Source organism: Ochotona curzoniae, unplaced genomic scaffold (genome assembly GCF_017591425.1).
Source record: "Ochotona curzoniae isolate NIBS_2020 unplaced genomic scaffold, NIBS_Ocur_1.0 contig_517, whole genome shotgun sequence".
Taxonomy (NCBI): Eukaryota; Metazoa; Chordata; class Mammalia; order Lagomorpha; family Ochotonidae; genus Ochotona; species Ochotona curzoniae.
The window spans coordinates 6,581,189-6,601,259 of record NW_024466454.1 but is presented as its reverse complement, the minus strand read 5'-3'; the positions used below and the strand labels follow the sequence as shown (position 1 = coordinate 6,601,259).

The 20,071-nt window shown below is 46.7% G+C and overlaps 1 protein-coding gene and 1 pseudogene across 3 annotated transcripts in view; both read right to left on the bottom strand.

Moving 5' to 3' along the window:
* Positions 1 to 1,976: 1,976 nt before the first annotated feature.
* SBF2 (SET binding factor 2) overlaps positions 1,977 to 20,071 on the bottom strand; it is a 382,316-nt gene continuing 364,221 nt past the window's right edge. For all 3 annotated transcript variants that reach the window (XM_040989139.1, XM_040989140.1, XM_040989142.1), the window contains 8 exons: positions 15,667 to 15,793; positions 10,396 to 10,523; positions 8,974 to 9,207; positions 7,919 to 8,023; positions 6,501 to 6,694; positions 5,575 to 5,662; positions 3,813 to 3,944; positions 1,977 to 2,861 (listed from right to left, as the gene is read on the bottom strand). In XM_040989139.1, the coding sequence (XP_040845073.1) occupies positions 2,763 to 2,861; positions 3,813 to 3,944; positions 5,575 to 5,662; positions 6,501 to 6,694; positions 7,919 to 8,023; positions 8,974 to 9,207; positions 10,396 to 10,523; positions 15,667 to 15,793 (1,107 nt within the window). In that variant the 3' untranslated portion in view covers positions 1,977 to 2,762. The remainder of the gene's footprint in view (positions 2,862 to 3,812; positions 3,945 to 5,574; positions 5,663 to 6,500; positions 6,695 to 7,918; positions 8,024 to 8,973; positions 9,208 to 10,395; positions 10,524 to 15,666; positions 15,794 to 20,071) is intronic.
* LOC121162162 lies at positions 10,693 to 12,651 on the bottom strand (annotated as a pseudogene).

The window sequence follows — 20,071 nt, the reverse complement described above, 5'->3', positions numbered from 1 at the left end:
GCTGAAACTCTTGGACTTTCCTGAGTGACAGGAGAATTGGTTATTTACAATGCGCCCTAGTGTCTGTGCTAATACGGAGGTCCAGGACGGAGGAGGGCCGCTCGGCGCACTCCCGAGCCCACCAGAGGACCGGGCTGTGTTCCGTGTGAGGAGGACTCCTGCCAGCACTTGTGGTGCTCCCTGGGCAGATGGCGCATGGCTTCCTCCTTGGACGGATATGTGCACACTCCCATAGAATCCACTGGTGATGTAGGTCAGGTGCTCCCCTGGCCTCCGGGATTTGTTCTAGAAGCGATTGAGCCAGAGTTGTGGTGACTCCCAAGTACATAGCTGGCTGGTCACAGGAGCTGTGGCCCTCAGGACTTAGGGTTTGCAGTGGGTGCCGTCTCGCCACTGACCCTCAGGAGCTGCTGGCAGAACTGAATACATTTGTTGGCCTAATTGGCCTCATTGGAACCACACGTATACCTGGCACATGGCAAGTGGCAGCCACACCAGGGCAGCATCCGGGTGCACACTGGGTGAGCTGTGCACTGGATTCTCTGGAGGTGTATGAGGTGACACTGCACGTGTTTCTCTTGTCTCAGGGATGGGACAGGGTGGGAAGGCCAGCGGTGGGGGAGTGGGGCAAGGCAGTGGCACATGCGCCCTTATGATGGAAGAAGTGTGCAGGCTCAGTGAGGGCTGGCACTGGCTCCCCTCAGGCCTCTGGGAGCCCCCTTGCATGGCTGGCACAGGCGTCCCAGATGTCAGCAGGGCCTAGAGGACTCGGCCTCGGGGAAAGGGCAGGTGCTCCCTGCAGGCTGTGTGGCTCCCTCCGAGGGCAGAGGTGGAGGGATCTTGTCCAGGCTGGACAGAGTGCTGCTTCATTTGCACTGCTCCATAGCTCTTGAAGCAGAAACACCTGCCAGCCATCCAGTACTTCGTGCCCAAACTTCCCAAAGGGACTCAGCTGTGGGGACTGCAAAAAGTTTGGGTGACATGGAATTATAAGATGTTTATTTCAGTATAAAAATGCTTTGAAATAAAGTTCATGGAAAATGTGAATTATGAAAAACAGTTCATAGATCTTCAAAATCTGGTACCCACAACATCTTCTCACAAGCTTTTTGGAGTACCCCATGCAGGTGGTAACGCCGCAGTCTGGGGGAGGTGCCCCATTGCTCACTCACATGGCTAATCAGAAGCAGGGTGGGTGTGAGGTTAAAAACATACCCTCCGCATCCCCACCTGCACCCAGGGCTCTCCCCACAGCGAGGGGAGTGTCTCCGGAGCACTGCCTGAGCCAGCAGGCTTGGTCTCCTCCCACCTGTGTCCCCGTGGGAGCCGTTGAGGGTGCCCACCTGGGTGCTGGGTGCTGCTGGGGGAACTGGGCTTCACAGTGACAAGAGACTACATTTTTTTTTTTTTTAAAGAAACAGATTTAATTGAAAGTGGTTAGTGAACGTAAGGCCTGCGATGCCTTCACGAGAGCTTGAGGAATCCAGTTAGGAACGCAGTGCCGTGCGCAGGCTCCACCCGTGGCAGGTACACTGGGAGCTGTATTTTACAAAGTACAAAAAATTGTTTCATATACAAAGGAAAATACAAATAATGTGCAAAACCTTTTTCACAGGTGGTAGTTTATAAAACAAATGATAGAAAAGTCCTTCATTCTTATCCCCCAATTATATATTAACAGTTCTATTTCCTAGTGTGTAGACAATTTTACATTTGGAAATTTGTTTTGTTTTTAATCTACAAAAGCAAAGTGTTTTTTTAAAAGGGAACATTACTGAAATATTACCAGTTAATTTTATATTAAATTATAAGCAGGCTATCTGAAAACAAGGGTATAGAAATCATATATACATAGTCTGGAAGCATTAGTTTGGTAATTAACATATTAACATTTGGAAACAAGCTCCCAGGCCTCCAGCCGTGCCAGTGGCTGTTTGGGTTTACTGTGAGCAAACAGCATTCCTGGGGTTTTTAAGCTGAAGAAACACAAGGTTATTGAAAGTAAAATCTAAAAGCAGTTCCTCCACAGATGCACATGCCCCAGTCAGCAGTCCAGTCGGGCCTCATGGCCACCGTGTCACGGCGGCGGCTTCTGTCTCGCCCACGTCCTCGCTTTGGCCACAGCTCAGCACAGGGTCTGTTGTGGGTTAGTGCACGCTGCTGTGGAAGAAGGCGTCAGGGAGTGGAAGGACACATGGGGAGATGTGAGGACATGTGCCCCGCATGCCCCCAGCAGCCCAGCCTGGAGAGCTTGGGAGGTACCTGGGCCTGTAGGGCCTGGTACCTGCCACCTCACGCGGGCCTCAGGCGCCGTCTTGCTGCTGCCTGCTGGGTAATGACCTTGCCATGAAGGCCAGTGGCAGAGCTGGGGAGCAGGGAAGCACCGTCAGGCAGCACCAGGGACCAGAGCATCTCTGAGGTCCAACAGGGAGAGCAGGGCCTCTTCTGGGCAAGATGGTCAAGGAGAGCTTTGGTTTCTGTGTGTTAAATGGCTCCCCAAGGAAAGCCTGTTTCGGAGAACACAGAGGATTCAGCTTTCTCGCAGAAGGACCCCCGCAGGTGGCAGCTGCTCTGCCCCGGGGAGGCTGGGAGCTGGCTCAGGTGGCATTCTTCTGATTTCTAACCGCCAAGACCCTGTTAGAACAACTTAGTGCAAGCTGTGAGCGCCCGGCACTCCCAGGCAGGTGCCTCGGGCACCCCTGCACCACCTCCTCCTGGCACATGTGGGCCTCTGCCTCTTCCTCCTGGGCTGGCTGTGGGCATTAGGCGTCCGAGATGCAGCTCTGGATCCTGTCCATCCACTGCTGTGCACTCTGTCCATCCTGGGCACAGAAGTTATACACGCGCTTGCTGGTCTTGAGCTACAAAACAGAATGGCAGAGAAGCAGAGCTGAAGGCCAGGGCCGCTTTCTGGGTTTGCTCAAGGGGCAAATCCAGCCCCTTGGCCTTAGTTTCCATACCTCCCCAGGCCCTGAGGGTTCCCTCCGTGCAGTCACTCTGCTGCTTCCCGCAGTGCAGAGATGGTTCAGAGTATGAGCTGAGAAAGGAGTTGCCCCAGCAAAGCCTTCCTCTGCGTCTTACGTGGGCCGCTCTGACCACAGAGGAAATGGAGCCCCTGGCCTCTCCTGTACCACACAGATGCCAGGGGAAGCCACAGACACATCCACACCATGATGCTGTCTTCCTGTTCCTGCATCTACTTATTTATATTTTATGATGCAGTTCTACAGTCTCTAGAATTTCCCTTACATCCTTTCCAAGTCCCCTCTTCCTCACTGATTTCCCCTATATCATTACAGATAGCCCTTCAGAAGTAAGTTCATCACTTTGCTATTTAAGTGCATCCTGACATTGCAGGTCTACACTGTCCCCTTCTTGAGGGCCACTTCAAGGCCGGAGTTGAAGAGCTGGCCTCATGGCCTTGGAAGGCCCTGCACCATCCTCTCTGCTCTTGGTGATGTCTCAGTTGGGTCCAGGGACCAGAAAATCCACCTCTTATCACTACAAATGCCCCTAGGCCACCAGGGGCTGGTGGAGATGTCAGGTCAGACAGCTGTTGGAGGGGACCACGGGCAGTCTTGGGGACGGTCAAGTGAGAGCAGCATGTGTTCCTAAAAGCAGGTGCTCGCTGAAAATGACGTTACCAGAGAACACATCAGCTTCTCTAACTTGGCTGAGTGCTCTCCAGGGCTGGGGCCTGGGGGCTTGGGGCCCATCTGCAGCCACCAGCAGTTACTCCTGGGGGCCCCGTAACCCCTGGGAGGGTATGATGTGCAGGCAGTAAGGGGAAGAGCAAGGTCAGAACAACTCACATCAAAGAAAGCCTTGTCGCTCGTGTGCTTGGGGGCTCCCATGCTGGGGCCGGCGGGCAGGACCACCTCCACTTCAGCCAGGTCGATGTGGCCTCTGCAGCTTGTGTCCTCATGGGAGTCATAGTAACGTAGCTGCCACGAAGGGAGGAGAGAGGCAGGAAGGGAAAATGGGTCACTCTTCAGTCCAGGGGCAGATCTGCTTACATGCTAAACTAAGCCTGGGAAATGAACACACTTGGTGATAGTGGTTGTCTACGGAAGAGACGCAGGTGATGGAGAAGGGAGTCGGGAAGTGTCTCGGGAGCTTTATCCAACTTGGACAAGTAGATTACACACTAAAATCAGCTAAGTGACTGTAAACAACTGTAACATGAGAGACAGCTAATATTTAGCATATAAAGAATTCCTAGAAAACAATTTAAAAATCAAGTAGAAAAATGGTCAGAGGATCCAACAGGTAAGTCTCAGGATACAGGTGCTGTGTAAATATCTGATGGTCAATCTCAATGACGACAGAAAAGCAGATCAAACCAATGAGATCCACTTCTCCCTTAGCTGGAGGAGCATGAGAACTGACGGGCAGCCGTCCGTGTGCGGACCCACTCTGTGTGTGCCTGGCACTCACATGGCGGCAGTTCTGTCCGCAGGCTTCCCTGTGTCTCCCTGTGTCTAAGGCGTGGCAGGAGTAGGGCCAAAGGACAAGATTGTGCTTTCCATGTGAAAGAAATCCAAAAGATTGGTGAGAATGCAAGTATAATTAGCTGTGATTGTAAATTGCAGGAAAATTATGACGTCCTCCCGTGTTGTGTTTAGTGGTCTAACAGAACTTGTCTACACAGTGCAGGCTCTGTGCTTTCAGACTTTGGAATTTTAAACTACATCCCCGAGAGGCCTTCCCTTTGTACATTTGAAAATGGCTTCTCTGTGTTCTTGTGCAAGATTCCATGTAACCTTTGATGCTCTAGGAGACCGTGGCCTCTGGGACAGCTTCCTCTGGGTGGGGCTCCCGCGGCGGATCTTGCTAGAGCACCACACAGGGTGGCAGGTTCCACAGACTCCACTGTGCAGTGAGTGGGCTGAGAGCCAGAACAGGGAACCCTCTGCTTCGGGCTGCGTGGTCAGCCAGGGCCAGCGAGGGCAGCTGCCGGGCTCTCCCTGTGCGGGGTGCAGATGGCCTGGCCATCTGGGCAGGGATGACTCTCTCTCAGGAGATCACTGCAATGATGAGTATGATGCAAAGAACACTGGAAGCTGCTGTAGCAGGAGCTGAGAACAAATTACGGGCAGAGCATTTCCTCACATGGGTAGCAAGGTCCAGACTGGCACTACAAACCAGCCCCTTCTGCCTGTCTGGGGGCTGGTTGGAGGGATAGCCACATGGTGAAGGGCGCTAGCATATATGTGTGCTTGTGGAATGCCTGTAGCCTCCTAGCAACTGGTGCTCCCTGGCCTGGGCTTGGAGAACAGGCCAAAGGCGGCAGAGGAGCATCGTTGCACAGTTCTATCATTAACTCTCTGGGCTCAACTGTCAAGACTCTCTGCCAGTTTGCACCCTAGCAGAGGCTATGTTGGAACTTCTCCCAGAAAGCTGCTGCTCTCCCTGCCAAGGGCCATCTGGAGCCCTGGGGAGCCCCAGGCCACACGCAAGAGGCCAGAGGTTCAGTCTGAACGATAGGAATGCATCCATCGGTTGAGGGCCGCATGATAGGCAGGCACTGGGACTGGCCTAGACAGCTATTTCTTCTGGCTTCAAAGGTATTACCTGATGTTTTGTTACATCCAAAACGAACCACCGGGGCTTCCATCCTTTTAGCAAAGCTCCTCTCTTGAAAAGTGTTCCCTCAAAGGACCTAGAAGGAAGGATAGGGCAGTTCATCTTCCCGTTTCCATTTAGAAGCTGCTGTGAAGCCAATGTCTGCTCTTGGTGCTTGTCAAGGCTGTCTTCCCCCATGGGGATTCCCTCTATCACACCAAGGGCCAATGGGAGGGCAAAGACTAAATTTGTAAGGTCTGGTGCTACCAGTAGCCATTTAAATTTACTTGAAAGGCAGATCTATCTTCCATTGCTTGTTCAGTCCCCAAAAGCCAGAGCTGGGCCAAGCCTAAGCCAGGAGCCAAGCACTCCACCCAGGCCTCCCATGGGTAGCAGGGACCCAAGCATTCAAGCTATCACCTGCAGCCTCCCAAGTGCCTCAGCAGGAAGGCAGATTGGAAGTGGAGTGGCAGGGACTTGAATATGGGATACTTGTGTCCCGAGCAGTAGCTCAATTTGTTGTGCCACACGTATGTTCCTCAGAGGGCCATTTTTTTGTGCCACATTAGGCTTCATGGAACAGCTGGCAATTGGCAAGCTTGGCCTAGTTTCTGCGCAGAAATCCCTTTGCTTCCTTCTGCTAGCATGAGCTGGATGTGTGCTGTGTGCAAAACTATCACTCCCTCAAAAACACTGGCAGACATGAGCTAGGCAGTGCTGAACCACAACTAACTACAACCCTTGACATTATTTTTAGTTGTAATTTTGGTTCGTTCAAAGAATCATCTAAAACATTACAAAAAAAAGAAAGCAAATCCTTGTCAAGTTACAGAGGCTGTCTTGCTGAGCCTTGCTTCCTGAGGGCTGTGAGTGGCTCCCAGGGCAGAGGGAGAGTGTATGTGTGTGTGCAGCAACCTGGGCAGCTGGTGCGTCACCTGTTCTCCTCGGTCCTGGACGTGTACTGGCTGTAGAGCGTGGCTGCTCTGCGCTCCACTCCATTGGACGGGGTGAGGCTGGCACTCTGTTCCTCTCCCACGCCACTGCCTGCCAGCTGCAGCACAGACCGCTTAGGATAGGAAGGGAGGTTGGCAGGCACAATTCCTGGGGACCCCGATGGGTATTGCTGGGACTGAAAATAAGACAGGAACCAGGAAAGCTTGACAAAGATTTCAAGCAGTTAATCTCAACACCTAGACCAATCAACACAGATCTATGTACAAAGATATGTATCCTGGAGTTGCACAATGCTGGAAATCTATTTGTCTATTGTCAGGGAATTCTAGGAATCATTAAAAATGGTGGTGCTGATCTGTGCACAGTGACCAATGGAAGGGCAGTGTGCTGCATCAAGTAGGAAAGTTGTCTGAAGCAGTATGTCCCGAATCTCTCCTATGCATGGCTTAGAATGGTAAACCAAGTTTGACAGCACAGAGGCTTATTTCTGGATCAGATTGTGGGCAATTTTCATTGTTTTAATTTCCTCTTTGTTATCTTACTAAAAAATCCTTTCACAATCAGAAAATACAAGAAATGATCTTCTGAGGGGGAGAACACATTAAGGTGCCACCTTCCCCTGGCCTGCGGGCAGCAGCTCCTGAACCAACACTGAGGGTACAAGACAGCCTGGAGGGCCTGGGGCGAGAGGCTTTCCTAGACACCTGCTCTTTCAGTGTGCGTGGTGACACCTGACTCCATTGATTTCTCCTTGAAAGTCTCTGCAGAATGCTCCTGTCCAAATGTCCCTTCTGCGTTTGGAGCATCAGATGTGGGTTGGAATGATGGTTGTGCCAGCTAGTACTAACTGCGTGACCTCAGTGCTTGTCCCTCACGCACGAGATGTCTAGCCCTGTGGGCTGGATGGAAAGGAATGTCACGCAAGCCCGCTCAAGCACAGTCCCTTTGCATGGATTATATGCTTAATGCTTCAAAAATCAGGAATAAGAAATGGGGTTAGGGATGTAAAAGACAGTATTTAGTTGAAAATATTTTTATGATAAAATTTCTTTGAAACCAAAAAGGGAGTGTGAGCCATATAGCATGTTGTTTTAAAATATTTCTATTTTCTCTTGTTTCTCTCGAGCAAACATGGTCTTGGCATTCCCATCCCTCTCTCTTGGGATGAGATCAGCTGAAACCACAGAGGCACAGAGATGGAAAAGAACCCAGTAATTTCCTCTGGATTCAGGGCCCAGAAACAAAAGTATTATGTCACTGTGGTAAAGTGAGACACACAGGAAGTATTCGGTCATTTGGAACCTTGGGCCCCAGGACATGACCCCTGTGGCAGTGGGGCCCCCTGCCCTAGCACCCTCCAAAAGCTTGGCTAGAGTGTGGCAGGGCATCACCAACTCACACGGTCTGCTCTTGGCTCATCTTTGAGGTCTGCAGTAACTTTCTCCCATAGTTGCTGCCACTTCTCAGGGCTTTGGTTCAGTTTGTGCTCTAACTTTTCAATTTCCTGCAAAGCAATGAAAGTTTCCCAATGAGCTGATATTTCATCGAGGTCAGGATGTGTCCCACAGCACATCTCCTCTGCTTTGGGCCCCGAGGACAGCTGAAGAATGTGGTGGACAAAGACTGCTGAGGTCTCCCACACCAGGAACCGTGTGGGAAGCTCCAGGTGCTGTGATGCACTGTGGCCAGGATGATTGCACAGGTCCTGCAATTAGGCCTGTTTGTGCAAAATGGCTTAAATAGCAAGGGATGCGATCTGTATCCCAAACACCTTGACGCTAGGGCAACCCATGTGAAATGTGATGACCAAAAGAAAAGGTTAACCACTGGGCCTGAGTCCCAACACCAGCAGCCATAACAGACAAGGACGGTGCCCTCTGATCTGACGACTCGAACCAGACGTGGAAAGAGCAAAGCAAAAGAGATACAGGGCAATAAGGTTCCCCTCTGTCAGTGAAGTTGGGGAGCAGAGCAGTCGTGGTCTTCCTGGCCAGAAAACCAAAGGGAAGAGACTCTCCAGAATATACTGTGTCCTTAGATAAAACTTCGCCCAGGGTGGCACTGCCAGGATAGCTTTGTTCCAGGAGGGTGCTTGCAGAACACAGCTGGCAACAGTCCCATCAGGGCATGAGCTACCCACACTTCTGGGCAGAGGAAGTAAAGCACCCACAAAAGCCATAGCCCAGGCCCAGGGCAGGCTTCGCAGGCAGCTGATATGGTACAGAAGCTGCCGGAAGGAGTAAATTGTCCCATTTGCTTAACTGCCTTGTACTGCTAGAAAATAATTTTTGGAATCTTTTTCCAGTAGGTAAGCCTGGTTGGCTCTTTTTCCTCCTACTCTAGGAAGGCTGCCTACAATGCCACCCCAGTGCAAGGATAGCCGTGTTCAAGATTTGTGAACCAGCCTTAGAGTGTTGGGGACCTTGGGTGTGTGTCTGCACACAGTTTACTTACACGAAAAAGGCTGGTGAGAGCATCGGGCTGAGTGCAGCTGATGTCATCGTAGCATGGCCAGACTGTTCTCCTTTGGCTCTGGGGGCCAGCACCTGTAGGCAGGTCTGAGTCTTCTGGAGGGAAGTGCTTAGGGGCCAACATCATCCAATCATACGAAGGCCCTGTGGACAGGGTCTCCTCTGTGTAGTAATCCCACTTCTTCAGGCTGGAGATGTTGACGTTGGGCTTCAGGGCCTGTTGAAAGAAAACTCTGAAATACCTTGTAGTTTCATCTTCACCCTAAATTACCCTAAGCTTGCTAAGAGGCCAGTTGCTAATGTTCTCAGGAGGGCAAGGATATGAATAGACATTCAAAAGTCATGTGGGTAAATATTTGTAAGTCATACATTAAGATAGATAATTGATTTAAAACTTGTTAAATTCTCCTACTTTGACAACTAGGCCTTCATAAAAACCTGTAAGGCCAGGATCAACTAGGGACCTCTCAGATTCCTCAGAATTCTACACTACAAGTAGTGGGTGGTACTGGGGAAGCTGGCCCCAGCCCCTGTCCTTGGCCTAACCTCCTCCTCTCCCATTTCAGCTCTTCTCCACATACTGAGGGTCTGGCATGAATGTCCAGGTACATCCCCAGCCCATCAAGCCAACCTCTGTCCATCCCTGGCCACACACCTGCGTTCTGGCCACCTGTTGGGCCCAGGGATACCGAAGGAGCTCAGGAGGTAGACTTGAGGACACATGACTATCTTGAACTGAGCAAGGGTTCTGGAGGGGCCTGGGGCATGGCAGAAAGGAGGTGCATGTAAGCAGGTACCCTTGCTTTTTGTGCTCCTCATCTCATTAGTGGGTGTAGCTGGAGGAAGGCCAGACCAGGGGGGGAGGGTGGGCGGTCTTGGATCATGGGGCCTAGCACAGGGCATCTCTGTCCTCAAATAAAGGTAGGACTACTAATCAAACCTACATAATCCACCCAGAGCCTACCATGGAGATGTGCACAGGGCAGCATGCTTGCTCTGGGAAGATGCCATTGTTCCTGGACTCTGAATCTCCCTGCTTCTCCTAGAGGCTCTTCTGTGACCTTGGTCTAGGGGGACTGAAGGAACTTTTTAGAAGTATTTGATGTTTCTCAGTTTAGACTGCTTGTTGACATTTTGAGTAGTGCTAGTTCTTTCCTCCTGGGAAAGCTGCCTTGTTTTAATGTTCTTGAAGCTGTCCTTTCTAGGTTTTATGGAGCTAGCTCCTAATTTTTATAGCAAGAATTTGGTGAACAGACTCCATTTCTTGTCATAACCCAAACTCAAAATGCCTCACACTTTTAAGAACCAACCTTTTGGCATACAAGTAAGTCAAATGTTTATAAAAGCAGATTATAAAAACTAAATTTTTTAGCATTTAGAAAATGAAGCACAAATCTTATTCTACCTCTATTTCCATTGGTGAATACAAATAATTGAAGAAAACAGGACTCCTCTTGTGCATTCTGTCAATACATTCCCAAATACACACTCCTTTTTTGGCATGTTTGTCTCCTTTATCATCAAATAAAGTTCCTGTAAATTAAGAGATCTAATCAAATGGAAGTTAGGTATATTAACATTTTGACTACAAGCATGAAGGATATAGCAGATGAGAAGGTGAAACATTTTTTTTTTACACTGAATCAGAAAATTAATACTTACAAAACATCTCTTTTTACAGAATCAGTATAAAAAGCAGTTGATTTCTCTATAATTATCAGAATTATTTATACTTGAGGTCTTGGCTAAGTGGGGCTGAAATCAACAAAAGGTCTTGGACTGTTGGCTCAGAAACCATCCTAGGAAGCTGTCCTGTTGACGCCTGTCATGCTTAGCTCTTGTGAGATGACCTGATCTTTAAAAAAAAAATTCATCTTTTCTCTTTACTCATTCTTTAGAGGCTTGAAATGAATTCGGCAGCGTTCATTAAAGACCTTCCAGCTTCTGTCATTTACCACTTCAACATTAAGTCCGAGTGCATCCACTTCAACTGTCTGTTCTTTTCTAAGTTGTTTTAATAATGTTAAATCCAAATTCTTTCCTCTTTCTTTTTTTTAAGATTTATTTATTTTTATTACAAAGTCAGATATAGAGAGAGGAAGATCTTCCATCCGATAATTCACTCCCCAAGTGAGTGCAACAGCTGGTGCTGTGCCGATCTGGAGACAGGAGCCAGGAGCCTCCTCCAGGTCTGCCACATGGGTGCAGGGTTCCAAGGCTTTGGGCTGTCCTCAACTGCTTTCCCAGGCCACAGGCAGGGAGCTGGATGGGAAGTGGAGCAGCTGGGATACCAATTGGTACCCATATGGGATCCTGGTGCATGCAAGGCGAGGACTTTAGCCACTAGGCCACGCCACCGGGCCCTCTTTTCTCTTCTTGGAGGTTTCTTACTACTTCTGAGATCTGGGCTATGCAATTTTTATGACTCTGTCCCTACTGGCAAGAGCTGCTATTAAAGACTCATAGAGCTGTTTACAGGTTTGGCTTGCATCAATCTTCCCTGCAAAGGAAGCTGTTGGAACTGTAGTGTTTAATTCATGAGCTATTCTGTCATTAATTGTCCTCATCACCTTGAGCAATTCCGGGAACTCGGTGAACTCCTCATAGTTCAGTGAAACCTCTTAAAGGCTTTTCAAAGTAGCTACCCAGGCACAGAGTCCCTGGAACACACCTGCCCAGCTCCAGGTGAATAAATTGAGGGAAGAAAGCACCTGGTCGCTGTTCCCAGGCAGTCAGCAGCGTAGGCACTGCTCTTCCAGTGTGAGGTACAAGGGATTGCTGTAGAATGGCCAGGAAGGGTGCGGTCTGGTTAGAATGAAACCACTGGGACAGAAGTCAATGCATTTTACAGTTTACCAGGCAAGAATGCCTTAAGGCGGAGGTAGCAGGATATACTAGAATATGTGGGGTCTGTGAGACTAATTAACGTCCTCTGGACCTTTTAACAGCAAAGCCAGGGCAGGGGTTCTCAATGTTGGTCATGTATTAGAAAGAAAAGATTAAAAACAACAACAACCAACAACCAGGTCTTGCCTCAGGCCTCCAGAGCCAGATTCTCTGGGGGACAGTTCCTAGATGTCACTGAGGAATTCTCCAAGCGATTGTAATGTCCTACCTTGAGGCTCCTCTAAAGTATGGACTAGATTTTTTTTTAAGATTTATTTTCCTTTTTGAAAAGCAGGTTTACAGAGCTCTTCCATCTGCTGGCTCACTTCCCAAATGGCCACAATGGCAATAGCTGAGCTGATCTAAAGCCAGGAGCCAGGTCCCCCATATGGGTGTTGGGCCATCTTCCACTACTTTTGCAGGCTAGGGAACTGGACAGGAAATGGAACAACTGGGACACAAACTGGCACCCACATATAGGATGCTGGCACCTCAGGACAGAAGTTTAGCTTGGTATACCCTAGCTTCAGATCGTGGAGAGGATTTTCTTTGATTATCTGAAAGGCGGAGAGACAGGTATTCCATCTTCTGGTTGACTTCCTAAATGTTTGTAACATTTACCCAGAGTTGGCTAAGCCCAAGCCAGAAGCCTGGAACTCTGTAAGTATCATAAATGAGCTTTCATCTGCTGCTTCCCAGGGTGCATTAGCAAGAAGTTAAATCATAACTCAAAGTGGCACTCCAAAATGGGCAGCTGTCTAACCTGCTGTACCATAGTGCTAGCCTCTGGAGTGGATTTCCAGTCCCTGGCTCTTCCTAGGGCCTTGAGGCCTGGATCACACTGACGGGTTGTGTAGCAGTCAGCCCTAGCTGGAAAAGGCCCTGGGTGCCTTTGGAGATAGACAAGAATAAGCTGAAACCCAAAGAGGGGGTTATGGATAAACTATTTCAGCATTTTTTTTTGTTGTTCCAAGGTAAAATTATTTTTAAATCCTATTTGGCGACAAACTTTGTTTTTACATTTTTGGTCTTCCATTCCTTAAGGTACCCTCCTTTCAATACCTTTACCATTGGGTAATTAGGAAAAACCTCAATTTTTTTTTTTTTTTTTTTTACAATGTGCTATGGGTTGGCTTAGAGAAACAGGTATTCATATAGCAACACCTTAAATTCAAATCAGGGACTGGCACTGTCGCACAGGAGGTTAAGTCAGTGTAGGACACCAGCACATCTTATGGGAATACTGATTCAAGTCCTAGCACAGTGCTTACAATTCAGCTTCCTGCTAATGCGCCTGTGAAGGCAACTGAGGATGGACCAAGTGCTTGGGCCCCTGCCACCTACTTGGCAGACCAGGATGGCGTTCCTGGGCCTGGCTTTGGCCTGGCCAGCCCAGGCTGCTGCAACCATTTTGAAAGTGAACCAGTAAATGATGAATAACTGCTCTGCCTTTTAAATAAATCTTTTTAAAAACTAAAGTTCAAATCAACAGATAACTGGTGTCAATTCCTATTGAATGTCTAACATACAATCTATCATGCAATAATTAGCATATTAATATTCCTGGGCACAAGGGGTTCCTGGTGTTCAGGCTCTTCTGATGAAATCTTGACAACATTATGACTGATGAATTCTACCAGTAATAGCTGAGATGCCTCACTCTTCCATTGTAGTCCTGCGCAGGTAGAGGGGAATTACCACAGCTGTTCCCAGATGATTCACTGTGCAGGCCTGATAACTATAGTGTGTTCACCCAAACAGGGACGGACCTCAAGGAGGCAACCTAGGCTGTTTCTGCTCATCAAGAGGGTGGCTGTAGAGTAGCTCCTAGGTCCAGAGAGGGGGATGGATAAATGCTAAGGACCCTCAGCAATAACCATTAAGATTGGAAGTACCTATTTGTGTGTTTAAAGAGAAAACATATCTAGGACATAGGATGGAAATAATTATATTTTCCTGTATCTTCATAATTGTTCAATATATACCAGAAGCATATAATTTTAATCCACATCAAAAGCTCAGGAGAGCAGGCAGGGCAAATCTCCTTGTTTGGTTTTTCAGGTAAGAAAACAGACACACAGTGAGGAAGTTACACACATGACAAACTGTCTGGTCCTCCCCCTGGGACCAGGGATGATTCTCGGCCTTGGCAGCATTAGCAGCACCTTTGCTTCTTGGTGGTCCAAGGGCCGTAGGAGCTGCTGATGTCTTAGACCCCAACCCCCCATCAGTGTATAACTCCAGGAGTGGGGGTGTCACCTAGATGCTGAGAGTGTAAATCTAGGAATGCTAGATCTCACTGCTTCTCTAACAGAGAGCCATCAACTGATGAGGCAAAAAACTTCTGTGTGTTGTGGCCACATCTGTGTGTTGCTAAGATTTTGCTGATCAGTTTATTAAAGCAAACAGTTATAGAAAATCAAAACCAAACAGAAAGCTGCTCTAGGGAAACAAAAACACCTCACACCAGTATTTGTTGTTTCTCTCAGACACGGCTGAGTGCTTGGTAACCCCCTCAGTCACACAGGTTTGGTCAGGTTGTTTAGACCCAGCTTGAGGCAGCTGGAAACTTGCTCCTTTCCCACAGTGCAGCACTTTAGGAATTAAGGCTTCTGATTGTGATGTGGGGAATGACAATTCTATGAGTCAACAGAGGCCTGAAGTGTAAACAGGACGGGAAATGGTCTTGCCAGTGCCGCCTCCTTTTCCAAAAGCGTGAGATCTCAAGCAAGCCAATTTCAACAGCATGCTCTGGAAAGTAGTATTTTCTAATCTTAGGTTTTTAAATCTTAGGTTTTAAACTAAGAACATGAGTATTTTCTTCAAATACTCATTAAGAGTGTCCTTTTTCTGAATATGACAGTATATACAATGTACTGAACGCAGCTCATCTGTTTGCTGCTTGTCTTGACAAGAGCCATGGATACCTGCTTCCCTCCCCAACTACGGTAAAAGTTAGGAGTGTAAGGTCACCTTAGAAGATTTTTATAACAGCTGATGAATTTTCAGATCTATTCTTTGTAACCAAAATAATAGCAATGTCTAATGTTTGAGTACTCACTTCATGCCTCAGCTGTGCTAAGCACTTTGTCCCTCTCCCTTCGGTGCTCCCCAGGGCCCTGAGGGGATAGGCACAGTCATCCTCCTTATAAAGAGGAAGAAACTGAGACTCCAATGAGTCCTTAGTGCTCCCCCAGTATTCAGTTGGTGCCAGCACTTAACCCTTGGTCGGCAGGTTACAGGGCCTCCAAGGGCAGGTACCTTTTCTATAGAGTGTCCCAGAGATGTAAAAACTGCAGTTCAAACATTTCTCCTAAAATGGCTATGTCAATCTGAAGTGTTAAAAGAGTAGCAGATTTAACATTATTTTAAGATTTGTTATATTCATTTGAAAGGCAGAGTGACAGAGATCTTTCATCTACTGGTTCACCCATCACAGGGCCTCCATGATCTCTAATTGGGGATGCTTGTGTTACAAGTGGTAGCTTGACTTGTTCACCATGCTGCTGCTCCCTCTTGCCCCTGCCCCAATTTAACTTTGCAAAGATTCTCTGGAAATGACTCCCTGCCATCTGTAGGAGCTGATGTATCATGCGATCCAGAACACAGCCATATTCATTCTATACTTGTATAGAATATATACTATACATATATATATACTATACATTCTATACTTGTATAAAATTCTATACTCTGAGCTTGTCAGATTTGGGGTAACTGCATTTCTAGATTCTTCATTAAAAAACACACAAAAATAAAGAAGATGGAACCAGGGCACATAAAGACTTACCATGTTCTAATCTTTCATAGTCTGAATCCAGAAGAAATGTTTTAAAGCGATTAGAAACATAGTGGAAAGCTAGGAACTTCAAGTAATAGAGATTGAATTCAAACTCTGTTGGGTATTGGTTGTGAACCTGAAAAACACAAGGCCAAGGGAAAGATAAGAAGCAAACAGAACAAAAAGTGGATTCCATACCACCAAATGCCAACCTGAAGTGGAGACCATTTGATCAACAAGCTCCTGAATTTTACCAAGGGTGGAGATGGGAAGGGACCAGCTCTTTTCAGCACCTGCTCTGTGCCAGACATGACGCTGAGGTGTTTTTAAAATGTAGTCTTATGTCATCTTCAACATGGAAATATGTAATTATTACACACTTTACATTTGAGAAAGTTGAGGATTAGAAAAATGATTTACATATTATCACTGAAAAGTAACAAGTGAGCTCAAGTTGAACCATGGCTTCTTAACCCCCAAGGCCTGTGCCTTTCTCACTGTATTACACTGTGCTATGTCCTGCACATGTAGATTATGGTTCTCACTTTTCAGGAATTTATGGTGTAACACTGTAAAATATCGTAAGAAAAAGCATACTTAAGTTTGGCAATGAAAGGATTTGGAAGGGAACATGATGGCTCAAGGGGACAAAGATGTTTTCTGGATGAAGAAATGTATACTTGTTTGAAGGCTAACAGAGGGAGGCACCAGAGAAGACACATTAGAATTAGTTTTACCAAAGCAAGAATGGTTGTGGCTAGAGCTCAGATATGGAGAGGAGCCTTAGAAATAAGCAAGCATGTGAAGGTGGATGAAGACATGTTGAAGTGCTAAGGGAAGTGGAAGGAGATTATGCCTTTTAACCTTAATGTCTCATCAGCAAATTAGCCAATGAGGTCACTGGATATTGGTGTAAGGATGAGGAACTGATACTGGAGAGGACAGATCAAAGCTTGGAATTGGCACTGAGCTGCATTGCATGCTTTAGATAAACTGTATACAGACTATGTGGAACCATCTTATATGGGCAGAAGGTAGGCTCTGCATGACCTTGTGACACACCCCCGTCTACCAGCACTCTCACCGCTATTGCTCAGTCTCTCATGACCAGCTACAGAATTTTGTTTGGGTGAGATAAGTTCCAATTATAATGGTACTTGCTTAAAGGTTGTTTCAAATGAATACTGCAGGCAGGCTGTCTAGAAATCAGCTTTTCTCATGTTTAATTTGGCAATTTATACCCACAGTAAGGACCAATGGGAATTCAAAGTTATCACCTAGATATTATTTACTAAAATTTATTATCTGGTTGGAGGAACAGTGTTCTATGATAATGCAAACATTCCCTGCCCTCCCCCAGCTTTTTAATTAGACTAAAACTTCAGCTTCAGAGTACTGCAAAAAGAAACAGACTTTAGGAAAATGCATCAAAGGCGTTTGACTCTTGGACAGCAGGCCTGCACACTGACATGGTTTTGAGCAGCTAGGCAGTGTGCTGTCAGTGTGCTGTCCTTAGGGGCAAGCACTTGTACTGAGGATGAATTTTCTCATCTGTGAAGGGATTAAATACCACAGGTTTCCTGTGATTAAGGCATACAAGCAACTAATTATGAAGACTAAGTATGTGACATATTTAGTTAAAATAAAACAAGCATATGCAAACCAGAAATGGCCCTAGGTTTGAAGTTCCACTAGCCCAGCTCTCTGGTGTTCCTTGTGCTTTCTTCAGCATTGCACAGATGTCAAGTTTTCCTTCAACCTGTACTTTAATATCCTTGGGTTGTCTAGTCCAAGTCCCTGGACTGGAACCAACAGCACCACCCCAGTGAGCCAGTGTGCACATGATGAAGACAGGTGACTCATATGGCAGGTACAGGACAGAAGGGCGTAGACCAACTGAGCACAACCTGGGGTCCCTGCCATGTGAGAGTCTTGGCAGGAAAGAACTGCAATGTGCTTAGGCTGGGTGGGCTTCAAGAACAATCAGAATAAACCTTCAGCAGCCACACAGAAGCTTGGTTCACTGTTTCCAAGGGAAGGGCACTTCCATGACAAATCTTTTTTTTTTTTAAAAGATTTATTTACTGGAAAGTCATGGGAGCTGCCCCATGACAAGTCTTAAAAAAGACTTTTAAAAACCTTTATTGGGCCCGGCGGCGTGGCCTAGTGGCTAAAGTCCTTACCTTGAACGCTCCGGGATCCAATATGGGTGCCGGTTCTAATCCCAGCTGCTCCACTTCCCATCCAGCTCCCTGCTTGTGGCCTGGGAAAGCAGTCGAGAAGGGCCCAAGGCTTTGGGACCCTGCACCCATGCGGGAGACCCAGAAGAGGCTCCTGGCTTCGGATCGGCATAGCATTGGCCATTACGCTCACTAGGGGAGTGAATCATCGGATGGGAGATCTTCCTCTCTGTCTCTCCTCCTCTCTGTATATCTGACTTTCCAAAAAAAAAAAAAAACTTAAAGAAAAAAAAAACCTTTATTAACTCAATGACTAGTCTGCAAAGAAACCATTTATGTCACATATCCCTGTTTCTTTCCCCCCGATTATTCTGATATTTAACAGGTTTGGAAAAAATAATCTTGAACACCTACTTCTGGGATAAAGCATAGTGGAAAAAAATATAACCTTAGATTGAACTTACAGGCATTTCAAGGAGATTATATGCCAGGACTAAAGGCAAAACTGCCCTACAAGTAGAAAAAAAGCTTTCACAGCCCTGTGTATTGAGTGACTGGGCTGCCACAAACCGTACCCTCTTTGATTATGGTGGAAAGCTTAAACACTTTTCCATGGCTTCTGGCACCCATCCTGCTGGAAATGGAACTGGTGCTGAGCAAAGGTGTGAGTGCTTGGGGGCCCGTGTGAACATCCTTATGTGTGGGAACCACAGCGGCAGCTGCTTGGGGGACAATTCTGTCCTCAAAACAGGATTAATGACTGATCAGGTCTACTGGAAGTAGAATGCAAGATGCACAGCAATTTGGATTTTGCTTTTGTTTTTAAACTCTTCAGCAATAGTCAGTAACAAGCAGGCGAGAATTTCTTCAGTAGGGAGAAATGATCAACACGAAAGTTGAGGTGACTAGTACTAGACACCACATTGGGGCTGGGTATTACATAACGTAAGAATTGACTGAAATCTCTTTCCCTTTTAGTCACTATAGATAAGCTCATGTTTACTGGAACTTTATATTAAGAGCAGTTTTTTGAAAGACATACATTTTCAAATGTTGACAGTCTACTTTATCAATTATTCAATTGTTCTAAGTCATGCTTTTGGTGTTGAATCTGAGATTTCTTTGCTTAATCCAAGGTTGCAAGGATTTATTTGTAGGTTTTCTCCTAGAAGTCTTACAGTATTTCTGAGCTAATTTCGATTGGTAATAGGAACGGTTTATACTTGAGTTCATTCATTCTTAAGCACTTTTTCTTCTATGTAGAAACAGTTGTTTTTTGGCACTATTTGAAAAAATAATTTTTTGTCAGATACTTTTGTATCTTTGTTACAATCAATTTCCATACAGTATACTGTGGGCCTATTTTTGGATACTGTACCATCAGTTTATTTTTAAAAAAGATTTATTTTTATTATAAAGTCAGATATATAGAGAGGAGGAGAGACAGAGGAAGATCTCCCATCCGATGATTCACTCCCCTAGTGAGCGTAATGTCCAGTGCTGTGCCAATCTGAAGCCAGCAGCCAGGAGTTTTTTCCAGGTCTCCCACACGGGTGCAGAATCCCAAAGCACTGGGCCCTTCTCGACTGCCTTCCAGGCCACAAGCAGGGAGCTGGATGGGAAGTGGAGCAGCTGGGAATAGAACCGGCACCCATGTGAGATCCTGGAGCCCTCAAGGCGAGGACTTTTGCCACTAGGCCATTCACTGCCAGGCCCCATCAGTCTATTTTGTTTTTACTACTATCTTCACACTGATTTGACTATAATAGTTCGAAAAGATTTGAAATCACATAGTACTGGTCCTCAGATTTTATTTAATTTTTTACAATTGTTTTGGCTATTTTAGGTTCTCTGTATTTTCATTGGGAATTTACAATTTGCCATTTCATACAAAATAACTCCCTGAGAATCCGGATTGGGATTGCACTGAATCTTGAATCTTCCTGTGGAGGAATGGCATTTTGAAATTACTGAATCTTCTGACCCATGAACAACAGATCTATCTGGATTTACTTAAGTATCAAACATTCCTGAGAAAATCTAGAAAAGACAGAAACAGAATGCTCATCTGTTGGTTCACTCTCCAGGTGCCCACCCCACTATATTTCCTGGCTGGAACCAAAGCTAAGAACCAGGGACTTACTCCAGGGCTCCCAAATGTAGGACAAAAACCCACAGTCACTTGAGTCATCACTGTTGCCTCCCAGCGTCCGCAATAGCAGGAAACTAGAGTT